The sequence below is a fragment of the Doryrhamphus excisus genome, linkage group LG21, assembly GCF_037039965.1.
Source record: "Doryrhamphus excisus strain RoL-2023G ecotype Guam linkage group LG21, RoL_Dexc_Guam_v1.1, whole genome shotgun sequence".
Classification (NCBI taxonomy): domain Eukaryota; kingdom Metazoa; phylum Chordata; class Actinopteri; order Syngnathiformes; family Syngnathidae; genus Doryrhamphus; species Doryrhamphus excisus.
The window spans coordinates 3319559-3342490 of record NC_136377.1 but is presented as its reverse complement, the minus strand read 5'-3'; the positions used below and the strand labels follow the sequence as shown (position 1 = coordinate 3342490).

Sequence of the window (22932 nt, the reverse complement as noted above, 5' to 3'; positions counted from 1 at the left end):
AAGTTACATGTATGCAAGCTAAGCCATCAAGTGCAGTAAATATATTGACCACAAGGGGCGCTAAAGACTCTTAGCGGCTCATAATATATTGCAATTATTCCCTTATCAACGAAGAAGAAAAGTAAACTCAAACATGGCGACTCCCATGCATAGAATAATAGCCAGGCGGCAAGCGTGAGTATTATACAAAAGACTAGCATACCTTAGGCAATTTCACAGTTTTACTATTTTGTTAGTATTTTATTGCGCGTAGGTTTACATTTGTACGCACTTAATGTGGTTTAGTTGAGTTTATTTGCGATCGCTACCACCGAGCGCAACCGATACAAAATTGCGCACATCAACCCAAAATAATTGCATTTTCCTAATATCATGAACAATAATATGAACACAAAAAATAAATGTATTTTTTTAGTTTTGTGCTCCAGTGTTTCTTCGGAACGTGGTATTAAAATGTAATCAAACAAAGTACTGTAAATGTTCAGTGCCATACTGGTAGAAGGCAATTGGGTGCATTTATGTAAAGTTGGCTACATTATGAACACATTTGTGTGTATAATACTAAATCAAATACATTTTCGGTGAAATAAGCTATAATATGAGGAAAAAGCGGTAGAAAATGAATGAATGAATGAATACAGTATCGACAGACAGCAAGGAAATGCATTAATTAAGGTGTCAATCTTTCTTTGTTGTTGCTTTTAGGGAGGCAAATAAACAACATGTCCGTTGCCAGAAGTGTTTGGAGATGGGTCACTGGACGTACGAATGTACCGGGAAGCGGAAATATGTGCACCGACCATCAAGGACGGTAGAAATGAAAAAGAAGCTCAAGGAAATTGAAAATCAACCCAGGAGCATCACAGGGTAAGGCACAAAAGGCTGGTTTGTCTACACATTTAGCCTTTCTTTACGATATGCTCGACTATGTTCAGGATGAACCTAATAAATAAATGAACTAAAAATGCTTTTATGCACCCCCCCCCCCTTACAGACCGGGACAACAAAGCTCCAGTGAGAAGAAAACTAAGAAGTAAGTTATTCTTCATGAGCAACATGAAAGGCACAAAATGTTAGACACTTAGATTAGATTAGATTAGATTCAACTTAATTGTTATTGTTCATGTCACTGGTACAGGGCAACAAAATGCAGTTAGCATCCAACCAGAAGTGCAATTTTATAAGTAGTAGTAGTAAGTAAATGTAGAAAAAAAAATGGACAGATCTATGTAAAAAAAAAAAAAAAAACTGACTATAATACAGTGAGGATATGTACAGGGATATAAATGACTATAATATGGCTATTGTAGATGATACAGATTATAAACAGTATGCATGTGACAATATATAATAACAGTAATATGTACAGTATTGCAATGAAGTGACTAGAGTATGGTTATTGCAGATTATATAAATTATAAACAGTATGATCTATGAATGCAACAAGATATTACAGTAATATGTACAATAGTGCAATGAAGTGATATGACTTACGAATATGATGCATTTCTCCCCAAATTGAACTGAATTATTCTAGTAGCTAAGAATATAAACAGGAGCTGCTAATTTGTGGTAAGTCACACTACTTCCTTTTGTGATACGGAAGTAGCAATTAATCACCAACAGAGATCAAATAATCCCACATTACCATAGAATAGGCCTGCCGTGATAATAGATTAATCGAATGATTAAAAAAAAAAAAACAGGTTTAATTATGACTGCCTCAATATATTGACATGTGCAGGTTGGATGATGAGAACATTCACGCTGCATCTTCATTGGTTCTAGTGGAAACAACATGGACAGTAGTGAGCCCTCATCTCATTCAGCCTCTTTGTGGAGGCGGGGCCTACTAGTGAGTGGATACAGAGGGTTAGCAATTAGCGCATGCAACCTCACAAGGCTAACATGAATACAGGCACAGAAGCGATGGTTTATGAGGTGACAACCTCAGTGTGGAAGTAATTCGGTCGGATGGGGAAAAAGTCTGAACGACGACGAGGAACACAGATAATTTCTCAACTGGCGGCGTACACCCTGGACTGGTGGCCAGCCAATCACAGGGCACATATAGACAAACAACCATTCACACTCACATTCATACCTATGGACAATTTGGAGTCGCCAATTAACCTAGCATGTTTTTGGAATGTGGGAGGAAACCGGAGTACCCGGGGGAGAACATGCAAACTCCACCCAGAGAGGGCCCAGGGTGGAATCGAACCTTGGTCCTCCTAGCTGTGAGGTCTACGCGCTAACCACTCGACCACCGTGCTGTGGCGGTCCCAATGTATGTGTAGACATGACAAAACACGACTATTGTCACATTTATACTCAACATATTATATACATATTATATACAACATATTGCGCAACTGCAGGGTCTTGAGACACATGCTAACTCGCAAACTAGAGAGCTAGCGACCTAAACGGTAGCCTTCAAGTTATTTCCTTTAAACTTAAATAGCCAAAAACGTACCACTTCCACACGGATAGGGAGGATAACTATTAACAGTTATTTAACCTTTAACATGAACATTAATCAAACGTAATAATTTTTTCTGGGTACATGATACCATACAGCATCCATATCAAACTTGCGCGGGCCGCACTAACATTAAACTTTCATATCAAGGCGGGGGGGCCTCAAACTAGTGTCAGGCCACGTGTTGGATTAGATCCAATACCAAAGTGCTGATTTTGCACAAGCTGCAAAATCTAGCGCTTCCATTTCTCTGTGTATTTTTCCTCACCTTTTTGCTTCACAAATTATTGTTTGACCATTGAGCATTTTTTTTTCTGGATTAAAAACACTTTACTAGTACAGAAATGTGTCTATTGTGGTGCACAACTTATGAATATCACCGCTTACTACGACTACCATATGTAAGGTAGTACGGCATGCCATGTTAACATACATCTACACAATTTTTCACAATGCGTCAGTACTATTATGTGATGAATTATCAGCATATATTGATATATGATATCATTATGGCAGTCTTTTCATTTTACATGGGGCAAGTTCGGGCAAGTAGTTCTCACCTTAAGGATTCCTCATGGGCAAGAAATGTTTGTTTTTAATGTAGAGCCCTGAAAGTATTGTCCCTTGGGAATAAAACTTAATTGTACTTTATGCTTTTTTTATATTGACTTTGTGTTTCCTTTGTGTTGCGCTCTCAGGGCGAAAGACGCCAGCGGGAGCAGCAGCGATTCAGACAGCTCCTCCAGTGACTCATCATCAGACAGCACCGACTCCTCCAGCTCCTCCTCGGATGACAGCGACGACGACGACGGCGGCGGCAGCAGTGACAGCGGCGATGACAGCTCATCCTCCTCCTCCTCTTCTTCTTCCTCTACCTCCACCACCTCCTCATCATCATCCTCGGACAGCTCAGAGTCTGGAAGCGATTCAGATCAAGGACCTCCAAAGAAGAAGAAAAAGAAGAAATGAATTTGTAATAAATGTGCTGTATCGCTGGTTTATATTTTAGCAGTTCACATTCCTGCATTTAGTAAACGCTGTTGAGATGCTTTGTACAGTTTTGTTAGGACCAAAAAAAAAAAATCAGATTTTCGATGACATTTTCTTTTAAGTTTGTTCATCCTGCTCAGGGGAGCTGTTGAGGAGTATACTGTGCTATTAGGTCTGGACTAAAGTATATTTTTCCTTTGTACAGCTCACAGCCTCAACATGTCATGGAAATATGTTAATATGCAAGCCATTAAAAGACTGAATAAAAGTTTGAGGTGTCTTAGTTTTGCTTTAAACTCTAAAACAGGGGTCTCAAACTCAATTTACCTGGGGGCCACTGGAGCTAGGGTCTGGGTGAGGCTGGGCCGCATCAGGTTTTCAAAAAAAAAACAAAAAAACGCATTTATTAAAAACAGAAAAATGAATAAACTTTGCTTTGGTTCTGATTTTCTACAATAAAAGCTCTGATAAAACATTCCACTGTTCTCAAATATCTTAATGTTTATTTCTCTACACAAAATAAGATGAAAAATAAATCAAGAATAAAGAAAATCAATCAGTAATAAAGATAATAAAACAGCAAATAATAAAAACCACATATAGTTGGTGGGTAGACAAATTATTTTTTCAGATTAAAATGAACAAAGCATTATTAGAGCCCTGTAGACATGACAAAACACGACTATAGTCACATTTATACTCTTTTTATTTACAACATATTGCGCAACTGCAGGGTCTTGAGACACATGCTAACTCGCAAACTAGAGAGCTAGCGACCTAAACAGTAGCCTCCAAGTTATTTCCTTTAAACTTAAAAAGCCAAAAACTTACCACTTCCACACGGATAGGGAGGATAACTATTAACAGTTATTTAACCTTTAACATGAACATTAATAAAATGTAATAATTTTTTCTGGGTACATGATACCATACAGCATCCATATCAAACTTGCACGGGCCGGACTAACATTAAACTTTCATGTCAAGGCGGGGGCCTCAAACTAGTGTCCTGCGGGCCACATTTGGCCCACGGGCCGCGTGTTTGAGACCCCTGGATTAGATCCAATACCAAGTGCTGATTTTGCACAAGCTACAAAATCTAGCGGTTCCATTTCTCTGTGTAGATACTTATAAATATAATATAATATAAAAAATTCTGGATTAATTTTTGCAAAATGTAGCAATGCAATTCATATTTTGAAGGTTATTGAATGGCATTTCGATTGCTGCCACTAGGGGCGCTAAAATCACAAACGTGTGCTCATGCTGCTTCATCAACAAAGCAGGAAGCAGCGGCGTTTGTGGCGGAAAAATACCAAATAAATAAAATAAACTTTCAAACGCATTACCTAGGAAGCACCAAAGATGATTGACATGCTGATCTTAAGGCACCTGCTACATGCAAGACACAAAGTCATAAACGAAAGTTGTTAAACGTGATGTCAACTATTTAAATCTAATAATACCCGTAAATTAAACAACGGGCTTGAAGAAAATTAGGTGTAATTTCTTCAAAATATGTTTGTAAGTCGTAAGTATGACAATGTACGCCGAGCCCGGAACGTCATACTTGAGCAATTTATGCGTCACTGCTAAGTGGCATTTTAAATTGGAATTATCAACATCGATAATAAGCAGCAGTTGTCGCTGTGTGAATCGTTTTGCGATGGTGATGTAACAATGAAATAAATCAAATAATTTAATATAAGTAGCGTATTGGGTATTTATGCAAAGTGCATTTATGCACTTTTCTGTATAAAATACCTCTTGTTCAGGGTTATTTTCGGTGAGTGATACTTTATCCGATGGTCTTGAACGCAACGCAAGCTCTCTGTCCTCCATGCATCCATTCCTGTCTGTTGGTACCTGCTGACTACTGAACTTAGCTAGCAGCCTTTTACCTTAGGAGGCACTTCTTTCCTGGAATAACAACATGAACCAACGTCCCAAAATGATTTTAACTCGGTTTTCACTCGATATGTCACGGCTAATTTAGGAAAAGATGGGGACCGTCTGTTCGGCTTCAGTGTTTTAGCTGTTAGGGCTGTTTTTTTTTTTGCTGGGTCCATTTTGCGTGTAATTGGAAGTGGAAAAGACAAAGAAAAGAGCTTCCCAATAGCTAGAATGGTTTGGGCCTAAAAAGAAGACAAGAGGTAAGAATGCCTTATGTCATAAAATGGTGTTTTCTGTCATTTAATGATTCGCAGTGATTGTAGGACATTTCCAGCGAGTGTTACTAAAAGCATCTGCGGGAATGTTAAATGTTTTGCGAGCTTGCTAGCCCGTTAGCTTCGCCCCTGGAGGCTACTAGCATTATGCTAAAGCCGAGATGCAGGTATGTAGGTAGCGCATTAGCATCCGGCTAAATGTTTGGACAGTCTTGCATCTAAATAAAACCGTTTAACATTTTAAATATACGTTATTTGTGCACTTTTCCTTTGCGAACGAAGCAAGCATCAACTGTGTTTTTTTTGCGCCTGCAATGAATGTTTGCTAACAGGTCACAACGTCTAATGTTTTGTATTTTTTCTGTCACAAACAAGATAATATTATGTAGCCATTTATCAGGGATTATGCTTCATTGCGTTTACACTACATAGACTCACCCGTTCAAAGTGCCCTCAATTTAAGTGTTCGAACAATGTTTTTTTAAATGCTCCCAGTAATGTTTACCACTTTGTTTCCGGTCTGTTTCCTTGTTTTTTTTTTTGTTGTTCAATTAGGACATAACTAAAACATAAGCAACTAGCAACAGGACAGCTGATGTCTAATTCAGGAAGTAGATTTTTTTTTTGGGGGGGGGGTGTATGTACACTAAAGTGTTGTGAACACACACAGTTGCATCGACACTGATCAATATCAAGTACGATATTCTTGATCGTTTAGGAAAAGGCAGGGAAGCCAACTTGTTTATCTTTGTTGACACCTGCTAGTGGGTTGTGTGTGTGTGAGTGTGTTTTTTTTTTGGGGGGGGGGTGTTGGTTGGGTGTAAGTGGTCATGAACTCTTTAATGATAGGCAGCTGTGTACTGGTGTAAGAACCGGCAATCAGATAAAATAACATATAGTGAGAAATCCCCCAGTTTTTCCACTTTTATGCTGTTTGTTGCAAGGGACGACTTGTCCTGTCTTTGTGATGGTCATTGAACGCACCTAATCTAAATTTCTCCCATGCTAATAATAATAAAACGGCAAATAATAAAAACTTAAGAAACCACATATAGTTGGTGGGTAGACAAATTATTTTTTTCAGATTAAAATGAACAAAGCATTATTAGAGCCCTGTAGACATGACAAAACACGACTATAGTCACATTTATACTCTTTTTATTTACAACATATTGCGCAACTGCAGGGTCTTGAGACACATGCTAACTCGCAAACTAGAGAGCTAGCAACCTAAACGGTAGCCTTCAAGTTATTTCCTTTAAACTTAAATCGCCCAAAACTTACCACTTCCACACAGATAGGGAGGATAACTATTAACAGTTATTTAACCTTTAACATGAACATTAATCAAACGTAATAATTTTTTCTGGGTACATGATACCATACAGCATCCATATCAAACTTGCGCAGGCCGCACTAACATGAAACTTTCATATTAAGACGGGGGCCTCAAACTAGTGCCACGTGTTTGAGACAGTACGGACAATGTAAATGTTGTCGCCGCTGTTGTTGTTGACAGAACTAGCATAAGTATGTGTATCTGTCAACTTTATCAATCCAGGAGGCTGCTACCATCTATCCGGTCACATCGATTTATCGTTTACAACCCTAGCTGTTGCCAACATCAATAAAAATCAATAAAAAAAGTGTCAATAATAAAAATAGGCACCCTATGATAGTGTCTCAGGACGTTTCTAAAGGCAGGTCAGGTTTTATGTTTCGTAGCTGTCATAAAAAGAAGCTAACAGCCGTGTTACAATACAAAAATGTGAGCTAGTCATCATTTGGTGGTCAAATGGTCATTCTAAAGTGTAAGTGTAAAAAGAAGTTAACCACTGTGTCATAAAGCTCAGCTAAAGCTGCTTAGATTTGATGATGGTCTCCGGTTAAGTCAGTCAACTTCCCGCGTGTCACACTGAACTGTGATAAACTGTAAGTGTATAAAGAAGTTAACCACTGTATAAGTAAGCTAAGCTAAAGGTTATTTACCTGTTGATGATGCATGGCGTTTCAGGAAACACACAGCTAAAGCTAAAGGCGAGTCATCTGGGCATTTTGTGTGATTTAAGCATTCTTAACTGTCCATGTAGCTGCAGCTACCGATTTTTTTTTTTTGATTCTCGGTAAGCGATTGATCCTAGAGAAGAGGTGGGCACAAAATTTGGTGAGGGGGGGGGCCATTAAGCGGAACAACATACTTGTTCACGGTGCAACAAAACGAAAACGCAACACATCCACGGCAGCTTAACGCATCACTTAAATCAAACAACTGTTATTTCCAAATGTCCATAATAAATAATTAACAATAAAAACATTATCAGGGCGGCACGGCGGTCTAGTGGTTAGCGCGCAGACCTCACAGCTAGGAGACCAGGGTTCAATTCCACCCTCGGCCATCTCTGTGTGGAGTTTACATGTTCTCATGTTCTCCCCGTGCATGCGTGGGTTTTCTCCGGGTACTCCGGTTTCCTCCCACATTCCAAAAACATGCTAGGTTAATTGGCGACTCCGAATTGTCCATAGGTATGAATGTTGAGTGTGAATGGTTGTTTGTCTATATGTGCCCTGTGATTGGCTGGCGACCAGTCCAAGGTGTACCCCGCCTCTCGCCCAAAGACAGCTGGGATAGGCTCCAGCAAAAACATTATCAAACATACCAAGATTGTGCTAACTCTTCCTTGTTTACGTCTGTGACGACCTCCTCAGCATATTTTTGCAAGCAAGCAAAAATGTGACAAAACACGACTGTAGATATTTGTATGCTCACATGTCATGCAAACATTCCCAACCGTAATAGAAGTGTAAAATGAGGTTGGACCAAGCGTAATAAAACCAAGCTTAAACCCGCTGCATCGTAAAACTACGTGCCCGTTGATGGCGTAGTGTTCAAGTGGAGATGTCTGAAGTCCAAAAAGGAGCCGTATGAAAAGTTGCTCACTGTCGATGATTTATGTTAGTCAAAGAAGAGGGAAGGGGCCCGTCGCTAAAGGCAAGTTTATGTCGCTTGTCAAGCTTTTTCACATTCTAAACTGTCATAGTACAAAAATAATTTGACCCTTAAAAGTGGTTGTCCTGATGATACAGCGAGGGAACATTTTAATGTCACACACTTAATCATCGTTTTCATATTATTATTATTATTATTCTGAAAGCTAGTTGTCCTTTGACACGGAGGGTTGCGGAACAGGATTCGATTATGACCTTTTATGAGGTGTATCGTTTATGGAGGGGGTGAGAGGTCACGTTTTTAGCTGTCAAAACAACTTCAGGTGTGATGCACACGCTGACAAGAGATTAGCCATTACGCTCCCCTCTGTGGAGATATCATGAAAAATCCAAGGAAAAAAAAAAGACAACACTTCCCTAAAGTTTTGATATCATTTTAAATTGTATGACTACTATGACATTTAGTGTCTCAGTGTAGATGTATACATAAATTTATAAGTAAGCATTTCAAATAGGTGAATTGAATAGGAATTTGGACAGAGAGCAAAGAAACACATGTTGACAGACAGCTAAGCCATCAATCAGGTTTTTCCTCACCGTCATACCACAAACATTCAGTGACATTTGCTTTTGGTTTGATTACATAATTCAAGCCACGGGCAAAGTCATGTGTGTTTTTTTTAACGTCAACCTTATCCTATACACTGTAGTTAGCGTGACCTCTAAGAATTGCAAATTTCTGTAACCCTGCCTCAAGCAAAACAACGACAAATAATATTTATCTTCAGAATAATCTAGTTTTGGGTTGGAAATGTGCTAGTTGAATTTGTGTAATAAGATAACAGCATCTTCTTATTATAATAGCACAATCATCCCTTGCTGTATCGGGATTTTTCAGAATTTAATTAATACATGATAAGACAAACATATATATATATATATAAGTACTCTATGTAGTACTCTGGCTATCTCTCCTTCATTATCTTGTCGTCAGACTGCATGTAGTCAGCCAGGGCATGTCCGACAACCTGATAGAGTGAAAAAAAGTTCTCCTCCCATTATGTGTGGAAGTGGTCATACTGTACAATACTGCTAATACTGTACGCTAAACTATGATGTTACCCAAAAACAACATTTTGACAATAGTATGTCATTATAAATGGCAGAAAACAAGGAACTTGTGTATCCGTGTATAATGTTTAGCATGGATGTTGTACTTCTTCAGATAGCTAAGTCGCTGTGACTTAATCAACCAGTGATGCACCGTCAGGGGAGGCCGGAGGAGGAAGAAAGTCATGTGCAAAACAGGGGGGCGGGGGGGGGGGGGTGATTCCTACCCCCGCACCGTCCTTTTTAGCAAGCTCAAAAACGGAGAGGCTTTGAGTGACGCAGTTTTTCTTGGGAATGAAGATAATTGAGGGTTTGTGTATGTGTGTCATGTTCCGCTAGCACTCGAGCCACAATGCTTAGGCAGAATAATGTGTCATTTGTGTCAGAGCAGCGAGAAAGGCCTCTTTTAAACTGGAGCTCAGCTAATATTACGGTACTAGTCGTGGTTCATGTGGACATTGTTACAGACGACTGTGTTGCGATACCGATAATCTGGCTTTTGACAGATACAAATGATAATAATGTAGATGTGTTAGTCATACTGTGTGTGTATCAGTACGCACATTCCTAACATCATTGTTTCTAGTCGATATTGTGATGCAAAATGGTCACATGACCTGTCAACACACGTCGGCGCCCTGCTGTTCGAATAATGTGACACCCGCTGAGACTGCGGTGCCTTCAAGTAGCTCTTGCCTCGCCAGAATGAGCGTGTGTACTCTTGAGAATATGCCAATTATCACTGTTATGACTTGAAGTACAGTATTGACATGAATACAGTAGACTCATTTCTTGTCACAAATTTGTTTCAGAAGGTCAGATGAAAACCGAGGCAATAATGTTAATCCAATTAATCCATTCCAGACAAGACCTATAACAGAAAATACATAATAAAGAGAATAATTGTAGTTCTACATCCTGAAAATGGTGCAAAAATAATTAGAAATGATTACGAATAACGATGGAACTTATTGTTGATGCGGATTTCCATAGTGTTTCTTTAACAAATTGCTAGCACCCATATTTTTTTGGTCCCATGGCAGGTTATTTAGCAGTCTCACACAGGTCAGCAACATGTGGGGCTTTGTTGGGCAAACAGACTCGTTGAAGTGCAATATCGTATGAAAACCAAGGTAAATGTTTAGTAAAAATGTGTGACAAAAACTGGGGTGGTGGTACGGTGGGCCACTGGTTAGCGCGCAGACCTCACAGCTAGGAGACCAGGGTTCAATTCCACCCTCGGCCATCTCTATGTGGACTTTGCATGTTCTCCCCGTGCATGCGTGGGTTTTCTCCGGGTTTCCTCCCACATTCCAAAAACATGCTAGGTTAATTGGCGACTCCAAATTGTCCATAGGTATGAATGTGAGTGTGAATGGTCGTTGGTAAAGTGACTATGGGGGTGTTATTTCAAATTTAGAGGGCTCTAATGCTTGAAATGTATTTGTATTGTAATGTATGATGTATGAGTGTGAGTGTGAATGGTTGTTTGTCTATGTGTGCCCTGTGATTGGCTGGCGACCAGTCCAGGGTGTACCCCACCTCTCGCCTGAAGACAGCTGGGATAGGCTCCAGCACCACCGCGACCCTCTTGAGGAATGAATGAAAAACTGGGGTTTAACTGTATAGGACAACAAAAGACGATCCCTCATGTTCAAGTCCATTTCTTTTGCCGTGTCTGTGAAATAATTGGTTGATTGCAATGATAAAAAGCTCACCATGACCTTATCTGAAGGTTAGCATCACAACTCCTCCCTTGTTGTGTGCTAAACAACATTTTGAGGTCACTGATGAGTGTGAGTGACGGGAAGAAAAGCTCTTATCGATCTTATTTGTATGACAACATGTCATTTCTTTTTCCCCAAGGTTACACTGTCACAATTTCATCATTTGCATGAATTAAATGACATGTCTTGATTCTGACTTATTAAGTTAGGGGTTTTCTCTTGGCCCACTCCCCCAGGAAGTACTTTGTGCTTAATTATGCTAACAAACAAGCAATGAAAACAACCCTCTTACGGTTAATAACAACGATTACCTTTCGCTAAAGGCTATTTTTATTGACTTCAAGTGGGGTTTGCGTGACCGAGTAGTGTGCTTGTCATGGCTGTATATGGGGTCTTGTTGGTTCTCCTAGCCAAACAGCTGTTTATATGAGGCAGGCCTGCAGCTATTCAATGGACCCTCCTGTGGAATGCATGCAGTCAGCAGGTTTGCTTCAACAATACCCGTGGCGCTAATGCGGCTTCTACCTACACATTCCACTGTACGTGCTGATAGTATATAAAAATATAACATTACAGATTGTGTCGTTTAAAGGAATAAACATGGCTCCGTCTATTCATTGACCTTTTGTACACGTTTTAAGAAGGAGATCTATTAACAAATAGAATGGAATGGTTTTGTGCTTTCCAGGCAGCGCATTATTCCATTTGTCCAACGCGCACTTCTACTATATGACTGTAAGTGGCATATACTGTATAATTGATGTGCTGAAAATAACTGACCACTTAATCCAAGTATGACCTTTAAATAGAGAGAGAGAGAGCGAGAGAGACAGCGAAGGAAGGTGCGTTTTTTTTTCCACCCTGCCATGTGGGAACGGTGCAGTACTTCTAAGAAAAGCTGCATAACCAAATAGTATCTTTTCTCATCGGTTGTGACAATATGTCACAGTCGGTTTGACTCAAGACTTCCAGTCCAGAAGTCACAGTTGTATTGTTTGTTTTCATTTATCGTTTAAAACAATAAATAAATATTGATACATGGCTGTATCAACATTTTCATAAGTTTGGTTCCCTGGTGATGAACCACAATTCTGCTGAAGCGTTTGAACCGTCACACATCACTCAACATGGCAAAGTAATTCTATTTGTAGTGCTGTGTACTTCCAAAGAAGTTTTTGTGTTTACTCTTTATCATACTCTGATGACACATTTATCATGTGTCATCGCCCTATCATAGCTGATGAAAACGTCAGCCGTTTCTTACAAGTCGAGTGCCTAGGAAATAAGCGCACTGTCACTTTAAGAGGCTGCACGGGCGCTTAACCCCTGTGCTAGGGGTACAGTGGGGGAGGGACGGAGGGCAGGGCACTTGTTGACGGAAAGACCGGCCCTGGTTGGCTCGGCCTCCCTGTGAGGAGTGACATCATACGGAGGAGAGGCCTTGCGGTGTAAAATAACATGTCCTTATATGGCGCAAGAGTGGACTATTCCATTTTGAGACCAGAGGTGAGCTCCGCTCCCTTCCTCCCCACTGCTTGCTTCGCCTCTTTTTTGTACTTGATGTTCTCAGTATTTGACCTGCATGCTGACTGCAAGGCTTACTTACTTTTATGATGGAGTCAGAGGCTATATTGACATCTTAAAGATATGTTGTATGTTTTTAGTTTAGTAAAACATTACACACAGTATGGTACGCAGTGTTTTTACATAATAAAAACATAACTACTGCTCTCAATTACTGTTATTGAGGGAAAAAGTTATTGGTAGTTCTTGTCACTTTTGGAGTGTTTCATATATATTATATATATATATATATATATATATATTATACCACCGGGAAAGACAAGTTTACATGAACACGATCAGAAGTCCAGCAAGTCTAGACGGCAACATTAACAATTGGAGATTGTACAAATGTACTAGCTGGCGCTAGTGATTCTTAGGGGTGTCAACGTGAAGCCAATATGACTGATAATAAACGTTAAAAAAATGCACAGTAAGTGCTGAACGCCCACTATAAACTGGCACTCCTACCTACCTTGGTGTTCCACATGTGGCTGTATTAATTCTACAATTGATCAAAGTTACTTAAGATTTGTCAGAGCTCTGATAAAACATTCCACTGTTCTCAAATATCTTACTTTTTATTTTTCCGCACAAAATAAGATGAAAAATAAATAAACAAATCAAGAATAAAGAAAATCAATCAATCAGTAATAAATAAATATAATAATAATAATAAAACGGCAAATAATAAAAACTTAAGAAACCACATATAGTTGGTGGGGAGAAAAATTATTTTTTTCAGATTAAAATGAACAAAGCATTATTAGAGCCCTGTAGACATGACAAAACACGACTATAGTCACATTTATACTTTTTTAATTTACAACATATTGCGCAACTGCAGGGTCTTGAGACACATGCTAACTCGCAAACTAGAGAGCTAGCGACCTAAACGGTAGCCTTCAAGTTATTTCCTTTAAACTTAAAAAGTCAAAAACTTACCACTTCCACACGGATAGGGAGGATAACTATTAACAGTTATTTAACCTTTAACATGAACATTAATCAAACGTAATAATTTTTTCTGGGTACATGATACCATACAGCATCCATATCAAACTTGTGCGGGCCGCACTAACATTAAACTTTCATATCAAGGCGGGGGGGCCTCAAACTAGTGTCCTGCGGACCACATTTGGGCCGCGGGCCGCACGTTTAAGACCCCTGCTTTAAAACTTGTGACCCCGAAATGCAGTTGTCATGTAAACAAACGACTTCCTATTCAACTGGAACACATTATCGAAACTTACTCTAAATTGCTGCTTTTTAAAAGTACATGAGCACTAAGTTCTTTTATTTTTTTTTTTACACTGCATTGTTCACCAGCCCACATAGCATGTGACCACCCCCGCCGCTTGCCACCATGGTACATCCCGAGAAGAGCAGTCGCCTCCCCTCCTGAAGTCAGATTTGTCTCCTGTCTAAGGAAATGCACTGTACCTAAAAGGTGTCCAAGCGTGGCGTAAAGTTGTTTGGGGGCTGTATGTCCCATAGATACAGATGAAGACGTAGACGGGTGTTGATTTGAAGGAGGGTGGTGACACACGTTTTTTAGGCTGACAAGCCATGACAGGAATACTTGTGAATCGCTTGTGAACACTCCTACTTCCAATGTCTCACTGTTTGGGGCCATGGCCTTTCAGTCAGGGTAAGAAACTTCTATCTCTATTTGACCGGTATAAGGCCTTTCTTTTGAAGCCGATCCTTCTCAGGTAGCCTTTTTTAGAACAGAAGTGACAGTGTGACGCAGAAGAAGCTGTATTCACTTAACCATGAGTTTGGCATCTTTTGTGAAATTATCCACTCGTGTAAGAGACGTGACCTGGCTCCTACGCGGCTTGGGACAGATGAGCTGATTAATTTAGGAACAGAGTGAACTGGCTTTTCAGCTCAAGCAGACTTTGACCTTTTCAACACACTGGAGAGTGATTACAATAAAATGGAGCCGGCCACTTGTGTAATATATTAAACACACCGTTTGCATGAAATTGTGCTTGCTTAGTCCCTTTTCTTGACTATGTTGTCTTTTGTTGTCTGGATGCTGTTGTACAAGTGTAAGACATTATCGTGTACAACTTGTGGACATTCCCTTCCGCTATGCTGTTGTAAACATGATGTCTTATAAACAGACTTCCTCTGCTGAGAAACGGTTTGCACTGTGATTATTTTCTTTTGCTCTGCCGCAAACTTCACTTCCAGTCCGTCATATTGCATAGAAACGGGGGAAACACAGGGGCTAACAATTCTCAAAATAATGTCATGTTTCAGTATTATAAATCATTTTGTCCACTTGTATCGGCTTGTCCTTGCTCTAGGGCGGTGATTTTCAACCACACATATAGACAAACAACCATTCACACTCACATTCATACCTATGGACAATTTGGAGTCGCCAATTAACCTAGCATGTTTTTGGAATGTGGGAGGAAACCGGAGTCCGTGCGGAAGCAGTTCCACATATTTTAAACAACTGAAAACTGAACAATACCACACTCATGAGCATCTTAACCAAAATCATATTTTAAATCAGGGGTCTCAAACACGTGGCCCGCGGGCCAAATGTGGCCCCCGCCTTGATATGAAAGTTTAATGTTAGTGCGGCCCGCACAAGTTTGATGTGGATGCTGTATGGTATCATGTACCCAGAAAAAATTATTATGTTTGATTAATGTTCATGTTAAAGGTTAAATAACTGTTAATAGTTATCCTCCCTATCCATGTGGAAGTGGTATTTAAGTGGCTATTTAAGTTTAAAGGAAATAACTTGAAGGCTACCATTTAGGTCGCTAGCTCTCTAGTTTGCGAGTTAGCATGTGTCTCAAGACCCTGCAGTTGCGCAATATTTGTAAATAAAAAGAGTATAAATGTGACTATAGTTGTGTTTTGTCATGTCTACAGGGCTCTAATAATGCTTTGTTCATTTTAATCTGAAAAAAATAATTTGTCTACCCGCCAACTATATGTGCTTTCTTAAGTTTTTATTATTTTCTGTTTTATTATTATTATATTTATTTATTACTGATTGATTGATTTTCTTTATTCTTGATTTGTTTATTTATTTTTCATCTATTTTGTGCAGAAAAATAAAAAATTAAGATATTAGAGAACAGTGGAATGTTTTATCAGAGCTTTTCTTGTAGAAAATCAGAACCAAAGCACTGAAAAAGTTTGTATTTTTTTCTGTTTTTAATGAATGCGTTTTTTTTTTTTTGGAAAACCTGATGCGGCCCAGCCTTGCCCAGACCCTAGCTCCAGTGGCCCCCAGGTAAATTGAGTTTGAGACCCCTGTTTTAAATACTCAACGTCCATTTGGGTTGCAAAATTCTACTTGTGGGCCTCTGCTAGTCATATTAAATATACAAACTGCTGGAGAAACGCGAGCAAACTCGGTGTTTGGTACTTGCACACATGTAGTCAACAAGTTTCAGTCTTCAAAATGCAGATGCCATGTAAACAAGCAGTGAAAACATTGGGGGTTTTTTTTTGACACATGCCAAGAAATGTTGATGAAAACCTATTCAGTGCCATTGTTTTTATATATAACGGCATTCCTGAACAGACTTGTGGTTCACATCACCATATAAACTTGCTCTAGCCCCAATTTAGAGCCTGGCACTCCTCCTTGTTTATTAAAACAAGACGCATACACTGCTAGTAAAACACACACCAATGTACTTTATTATTCTGCGCTATAGCTCCTAAATACAAAGAAGTATCGTAGAAACCATAACTGGGATAATTCACCCTCCACTTCCGCTGACTTTCTTGACAATAGTGTTGTATGACAGGGTGTTACCCCCTGCCTAACTAATAAAAACCCACAGAGCGGGTCAATTAAGCGGGCCGAATGGACTTGAGCAGTGTTTACAAAGGGATTGTGAGCCCCCGGGGGGGTCGGTTTGATTGTTAAGCACTACGCCAACAGTGGCCCGTTCACACATTCAGCTGCAAACTGACTTTGACAGGCTTATTTTCATGTATACATATGTTGCATCTGCATACTCGTTGGCTTTCTCAGCTTTATCTCTTGCTGCTGCTCTACTCTTGTTTACACAGCTTCACCTGTCACACAAGTGGACACGACTGTACACTGCGTTTTCAGGAAAAACACTAGTACTGCCAGTACCTTATATTAACTCTTTAAATACCAAAGACTTATTTACAAGTTTTAATAATCCTCGACGGTCGATGCCAAAAACATTATATTAGGGTTGGGCGATATTTTCTATGTACCGGTATAGATTCTTCCAATGATAAGAGAATGACTTATACCGGTATAAATGATCAAATGTAGACAAGCCGAGTTGATGACATCGTGCCGCGGTGGATATATAGCAGGGGTCTCAAACACGCGGCCAGGACACTAGTTTGAGGCCCCGCCTTGCTGTATGGTATCATTTACCCAGAAAAAAAATATTACGTTTGATTAATGTTCATGTTAAAGGGTAATTAACTGTTAATAGTTATCCTCCCTATCCGTGTGGAAGTGGTAAGTTTTTGGCTATTTAAGTTTAAAGGAAATAACTTGAAGGCTAGCGTTTAGGTCGCCAGCTCTCTAGTTTGCGAGTTAGCATGTGTCTCAAGTCCCTGCAGTTGCGCAATATGTTGTAAATAAAAAGAGTATAGCATATATTAATATATGATATCATTACGGCAGTCCTTTCATTTTACATGGGGCAAGTTCGGGCAAGTAGTTCTCACCTTAAGGATTCCCCATGAACAAGTCATTTTTTGTTTTTAAATGTAGAACCCTGCTAAGCTTTGAAACAAAAAGAAAAGCGTAAAAATCAGCCAGGCGTGTCACCTCTTGGCTTTAAGTCAACGCCGCTTGAGCTCAACCAAGAGCAACAAAGATTTTACGTCTGTTGACAAGAGCACGCATGTACGGTTCAGACCTCTCCCGTTAACACAACATGCAGGGATTACTTCAACTGTTGCTACACGCGGCTTGTCGGGAGAAAAGGAAACAGATTTGAATTTGATTTCAGGGACCGAGATCAACACCAAGATCCCAAGAGGTGTATTCATAATAACAGTTGTGTGTGTACAGTAAAAAAAAAAAGCTGCGCACTTCTGAAGTGGAGAACCGTGTAGCCAAATTGTGACTCATTTATCTGTGCCTGACTCAAATTCACAACTGAAACACTTCAACGGGGGCACGTCATCGGCGAGATGCATACGAAATGAGTCAGGATGGCGATTTACAAGCAGGCTTCATTCAAGCAGAGCCGAGTTAGGCAAAAAAAAAAAAGCCCCCATAACCACCACACTTGTAATTAGTGCTCATTTAAATCGTGGTGTAAATGACAGTGATTTAGGTTTATTTCTCCATGTCCAAACATCCATCAACACACTTTGTGTTGATGTTTTATGATGGCTGACTTCAAATGAGTGATTGACTCCATCAGTAAAAATCTCTGATCCTTTCTGCTGCCAGGATGTTCTTTGAAGTCATTCAATCGCAGCCCTTTTACAAGGCACACAGAATATTGTGTTCTATGGCTTTATTAACATGGAAGAAAGATTAGACTCTTGTCTTTCATCAAAAAAAAGGTTTGATTATACTTTTTGCCGTTCTAAGTAAGTACCGCTCAAATGTTTGGGATCACTTGCTACTTTTTTTTTTTTTTTTTTACAAAGAAAAATAAATTTTCAAATTTTTTAAATAATTAAAAATTAAATTAAATCAGATGATTTTGAAAGATAGATCTACATTTTTGCATAAAAGCCTACAATCAACAACTGTCAGTCCTCTGCCTCAATCTCCAGGTATGGCTGCTAATCCAAGCTAATCATTTTATAAGGCTAATAGATTATTAGAAAAGCCATCGAAAAATCTAATCTAAAACTAAAATCTCTTACCATGCTGTTAACTACTCCCTTCAGAGAGCAGCACAAACTGGGTCTAACAAGGACAGAAAAACGCTGCACAACTGTGCAAGAAGACAAATATCTGAGAGTGTGTAGTTTAAGACAAAGACGCCTCACAGGTCGTCACCTGGCAGCTGCACTAAATTGTACCCGTCAAACACCAGTGTCGGTAATAAGAAAAAAAATCAAGAATAAAGAAAATCAATCAATCAGTAATAAATAAATATAATTATAATAAAACAGCAAATAATTAAAAATTAAGAAACCACACATAGTTGGTGGGTAGACATTATTTTTTTCAGATTAAAATGAACAAAGCATTATTAGAGCCCTGTAGACATGACAAAACACGACTATAGTCACATTTATACTCTTTTATTTACAACATATTGCACAACTGCAGGGTCTTGAGACACATGCTAACTCGCAAACTAGAGAGCTAGCGACCTAAACGGTAGCCTCCAAGTTATTTCCTTTAAACTTAAATAGCCAAAAACTTACCACTTCCACACAGATAGGGAGGATAACTATTAACAGTTATTTAACCTTTAACATGAACATTAATCAAACGTAATATTTTTTTCTGGGTACATGATACCATACAGCATCCATATCAAACTTGCGCGGGCCGCACTAACATGAAACTTTCATATCAAGGCGGGGGCCTCAAACTAGTGTCCTGCGGGCCGCGTGTTTGAGACCCCTGATGTAGACCATGTTGGCAGGGACGCCATGATAGATGTTTTCGTAGCCAAACGATTGCGAACAAGAACGGGTATGAGTAAAACGCGCACTGTGGACTACGGACCGCCGTCTAAATAAACGATTCTGATTGGTCCATTTCAAGATTTGCAAGGATCGGTTTGCAAATTACCACCGGAATTACGCAGTCTGTGTTTTACCAACACCCAACAAGAACCGCTTTAAAAAAAAAAACTCTTGGCAGTATGGCATGCCAAAGTGCACTTGCCCGACGGGAATATCACTGATTGGATTTACTTGCCCCAATTTTGTTTAACTTGCCCCGGGCCATCGGTACATTGTTATTGTCGAGCCCTGCTTAGGCGTATTTATGGCAGTTTTGTTATTTCTCCCTGGTGTGAATTGAAAAATCCCAACACCGAGAGGCTTTTTTTTTTTTTTACTTTTTTCTCTTTTTTTTTCTTTAATGTTTGGACCCATATTGTGGTCAGAATACATGTGGAAGTGTTTGTTGTCACTCCAGTCTCCTCGCTGTTAAGTAGTGCTGCATGACAGCACTTTGATCGCGCTAATGAGGGCCCAGTATGCTTTTATGGCTCACTTGTTCTCCAGAGTAACAGAAAAAGAACTCTTAATTGTCTGCCGGTGGAGAAATTCTATTTGGAGTGGAACATCTGCCCCAAAAGCTGTACAATTTAGAGTCCAACCAAGCTTTGCTAGAAAGATATGACTTGAAAATAATAATTATAATAATAATAATAATCATTATAGTGCAGCACGGCGGGCGAGTGGTTAGCGAGCAGACCTCACAGCTAGGAGGACCAGGGGTCGATTCCACCCTCTGTGTGGAGTTTGCATGTTCTCCCCGTGCATGCGTGGGTTTTCTCCGGGTACTCCGGTTTCCTCCCACATTCCAAAAAACATGCTAGGTTAATTAGCGACTCCAAATTGTCCATAGGTATGAATGTGAGTGTGAATGGTTGTTTGTCTATATGTGCCCTGTGATTGGCTGGCGACCAGTCCAGGGTGTGCCCCGCCTCTCGCCCGAAGACAGCTGGGATAGGCTCCAGCACCCCCGCGAAAAAGCGGTAGAAAATGAATGAATGAATAAATAATCATTATGCATATGTGATGGCAAAGAGGAAAACTATGATGATAGCCATAGAACCGCAGCAGAGCAGAAAATATTCTAGCTCAGGGGTGGGTAAACTGCAGCCCGTGGGCCACATCAGACCTGCCAAACCTAAAAAAAAACCACCCTTAACATGGAAAGTGTATTGTCGCATGCTTGAGTCACCAAAACCTTCAGATGCAAAAAAAAAAAAAGTATAAAAAAAGCCATCCAAACAACACACACAACCTGCCCACTGCACCATACAAACAAATACCCATACCAGAAAAAACACCCATATATTCCTGCTGCATGGCATGCTGGGAAGCTTGTGGTACTTGTGGTACTTTAGCCGCATTTTTGTGAGATTGCGAAAACATGTCAGAGAAGTAAACAAGTAAACATTGAAACCCAATGTTTTATTCTGCATAGTTTATATTGTTGTTGCAGCTGGACTACCCGGCATGCCTTGCAGGCATTTGGCAAATAATAGTTTCAAGTTCTATGTTATGTTTAGTGCTTAGTTATCGAGTTATGTGATGCGTTAAACTTGCGATGGATGTGTTGTGATTTCGTTTTGTTGCATCGTCCTTCTGCTTGATGCCACTTATATATATATATAGACGCCCCCTCCGTAAAAAATTTTGAACCAAATGTTGCCGGCGAGTCAAAAAGTTGCCCCACCCTTGGCCTAGTGCCTAAGTGTCGTCCATTCAGGACAGATACACAATTACTTGTATAGACAGAACTACCACAAAATGTGACCGCAGGTGTCTTTTTAGCAATGGCGTCTACTTGCAGCCATTGGAGGCGACTGTAGCGTCTAGACTAGTCTAAGCCTATTAGACTACTTTCTCCGTACGCCATGATGCACGGGCAGCATTAGCCGACTATCCTTCAACGTAAACTGTAGCTCTACGCAGAAAGCAGATAACAGCTGGTGTCTAACAACGACTTACCATTTGCCAATGTTTTTTTTGCCCTAAGAGTACATCTTAAAATGTACGGACGTGGCGTCGTCATGTACTACACAATACCGAGGAGCCTTGGTTTTCACATGCCCAGGTTTTCCTTTTCCCCACAAATATTTCTTTATTTTTGTACACTGTTATCACATGGTTATTTTATAGTTGAGACACTATAGACCAGGGGTCTCAAACACGCGGGACACTACTTTGAGGCCCCCGCCTTGATATAAAAGTTTAATGTTAGTGCGGCCCGCGCAAGTTTGATATGGATGCTGTATGGTATCATGTACCCAGAAAAAATTATTACGTTTGATTCATGTTCATGTTAAAGGTTAAATAACTGTTAATAGTTATCCTCCCTATCCGTGTGGAAGTGGTAAGTTTTTGGCTATTTAAGTTTAAAGGAAATAACTTGAAGGCTACCGTTTAGGTTGCTAGCTCTCTAGTTTGCGAGTTAGCATGTGTCTCAAGACCCTGCAGTTGCACAATATGTTGTAAATAAAAAAAAGTATAAATGTGACTATAGTCGTGTTTTGTCATGTCTACAGGGCTCTAATAATGCTTTGTTCATTTTAATCTGAAAAAATAATTTGTCTACCCACCAACTATGTGTGGTTTCTTATTTGCCGTTTTATTATTATTATTCTATTTATTTATTCCTGATTGATTGATTTTCTTTATTCTTGATTTGTTTATTTATTTTTCATCTTATTTTGTGTAGAAAAATGAAAAGTAAGATTTTTGAGAACAGTTTTTTAAATTTTTTTGTTTTTAATAAATGTGTTTTTTTGGAAAACCTGATGCGGCCCAGTCTCACCCAGGCTCCAGCACCCCCCGCAACCCTCGTGAAGAAAAGCGGTAGAAAATGAATGAATGAATGTTAAATTCATTTTATTTTATTAGTTGTTTACCTGCATTGTGTTAATATTTTGGGTTTATGGACTGAATTAATTGCATTTGCATTATTTCTTATAAGAAAACATTATTAATTTTTTGTACCTTTCTGTGTTCACCTGACCTTTTTGGAACATATTGACAAAAACCGACGTTCCACTTGACATTGACATGTTTGTTGATATTGTCTTGTCCCGTGCTTCCAGCAACATGAACCGTGAGGACCGGAATGTGCTCCGAATGAAAGAAAGAGAAAGGAGAAATCAAGAAATCCAGCAGGGAGGAGGCGAGGCCTTTCCAGCAAATTCCCCTCTTTTCCCAGAGCCTTACAAAGTGGTAAGCTTATTCATAGTCAATCAGTGGCATGGCACCGAGTCAGAAATGCACATTTTTC

The 22932-nt window shown here is 39.6% G+C and overlaps 2 protein-coding genes across 3 annotated transcripts in view; both read left to right on the top strand.

The window, feature by feature from the left end:
• Window positions 1–52: 52 nt before the first annotated feature.
• On the top strand, window positions 53–3989 carry zcchc10 (zinc finger, CCHC domain containing 10). Its single transcript, XM_058087147.2, has 4 exons — window positions 53–174; window positions 706–867; window positions 995–1033; window positions 3184–3989. The coding sequence occupies exons 1-4, from the start codon at window positions 134–136 to the stop codon at window positions 3452–3454; spliced, it is 513 nt and encodes a 170-aa protein (XP_057943130.2). The 5' UTR covers window positions 53–133; the 3' UTR covers window positions 3455–3989.
• Window positions 3990–5316: 1327 nt separating this feature from the next.
• aff4 (AF4/FMR2 family, member 4) overlaps window positions 5317–22932 on the top strand; it is a 37260-nt gene continuing 19644 nt past the window's right edge. Inside the window, exons 1-2 of one of the 2 annotated variants that reach the window (XM_058087139.2) lie at window positions 5317–5628; window positions 22745–22874. In XM_058087139.2, the coding sequence (XP_057943122.2) occupies window positions 22749–22874 (126 nt within the window). In that variant the 5' untranslated portion in view covers window positions 5317–5628; window positions 22745–22748. Of the gene's footprint in view, window positions 5629–14424; window positions 14641–22744; window positions 22875–22932 lie in introns of those variants that run through there. The other variant, XM_058087138.2, reaches the window with a different exon arrangement.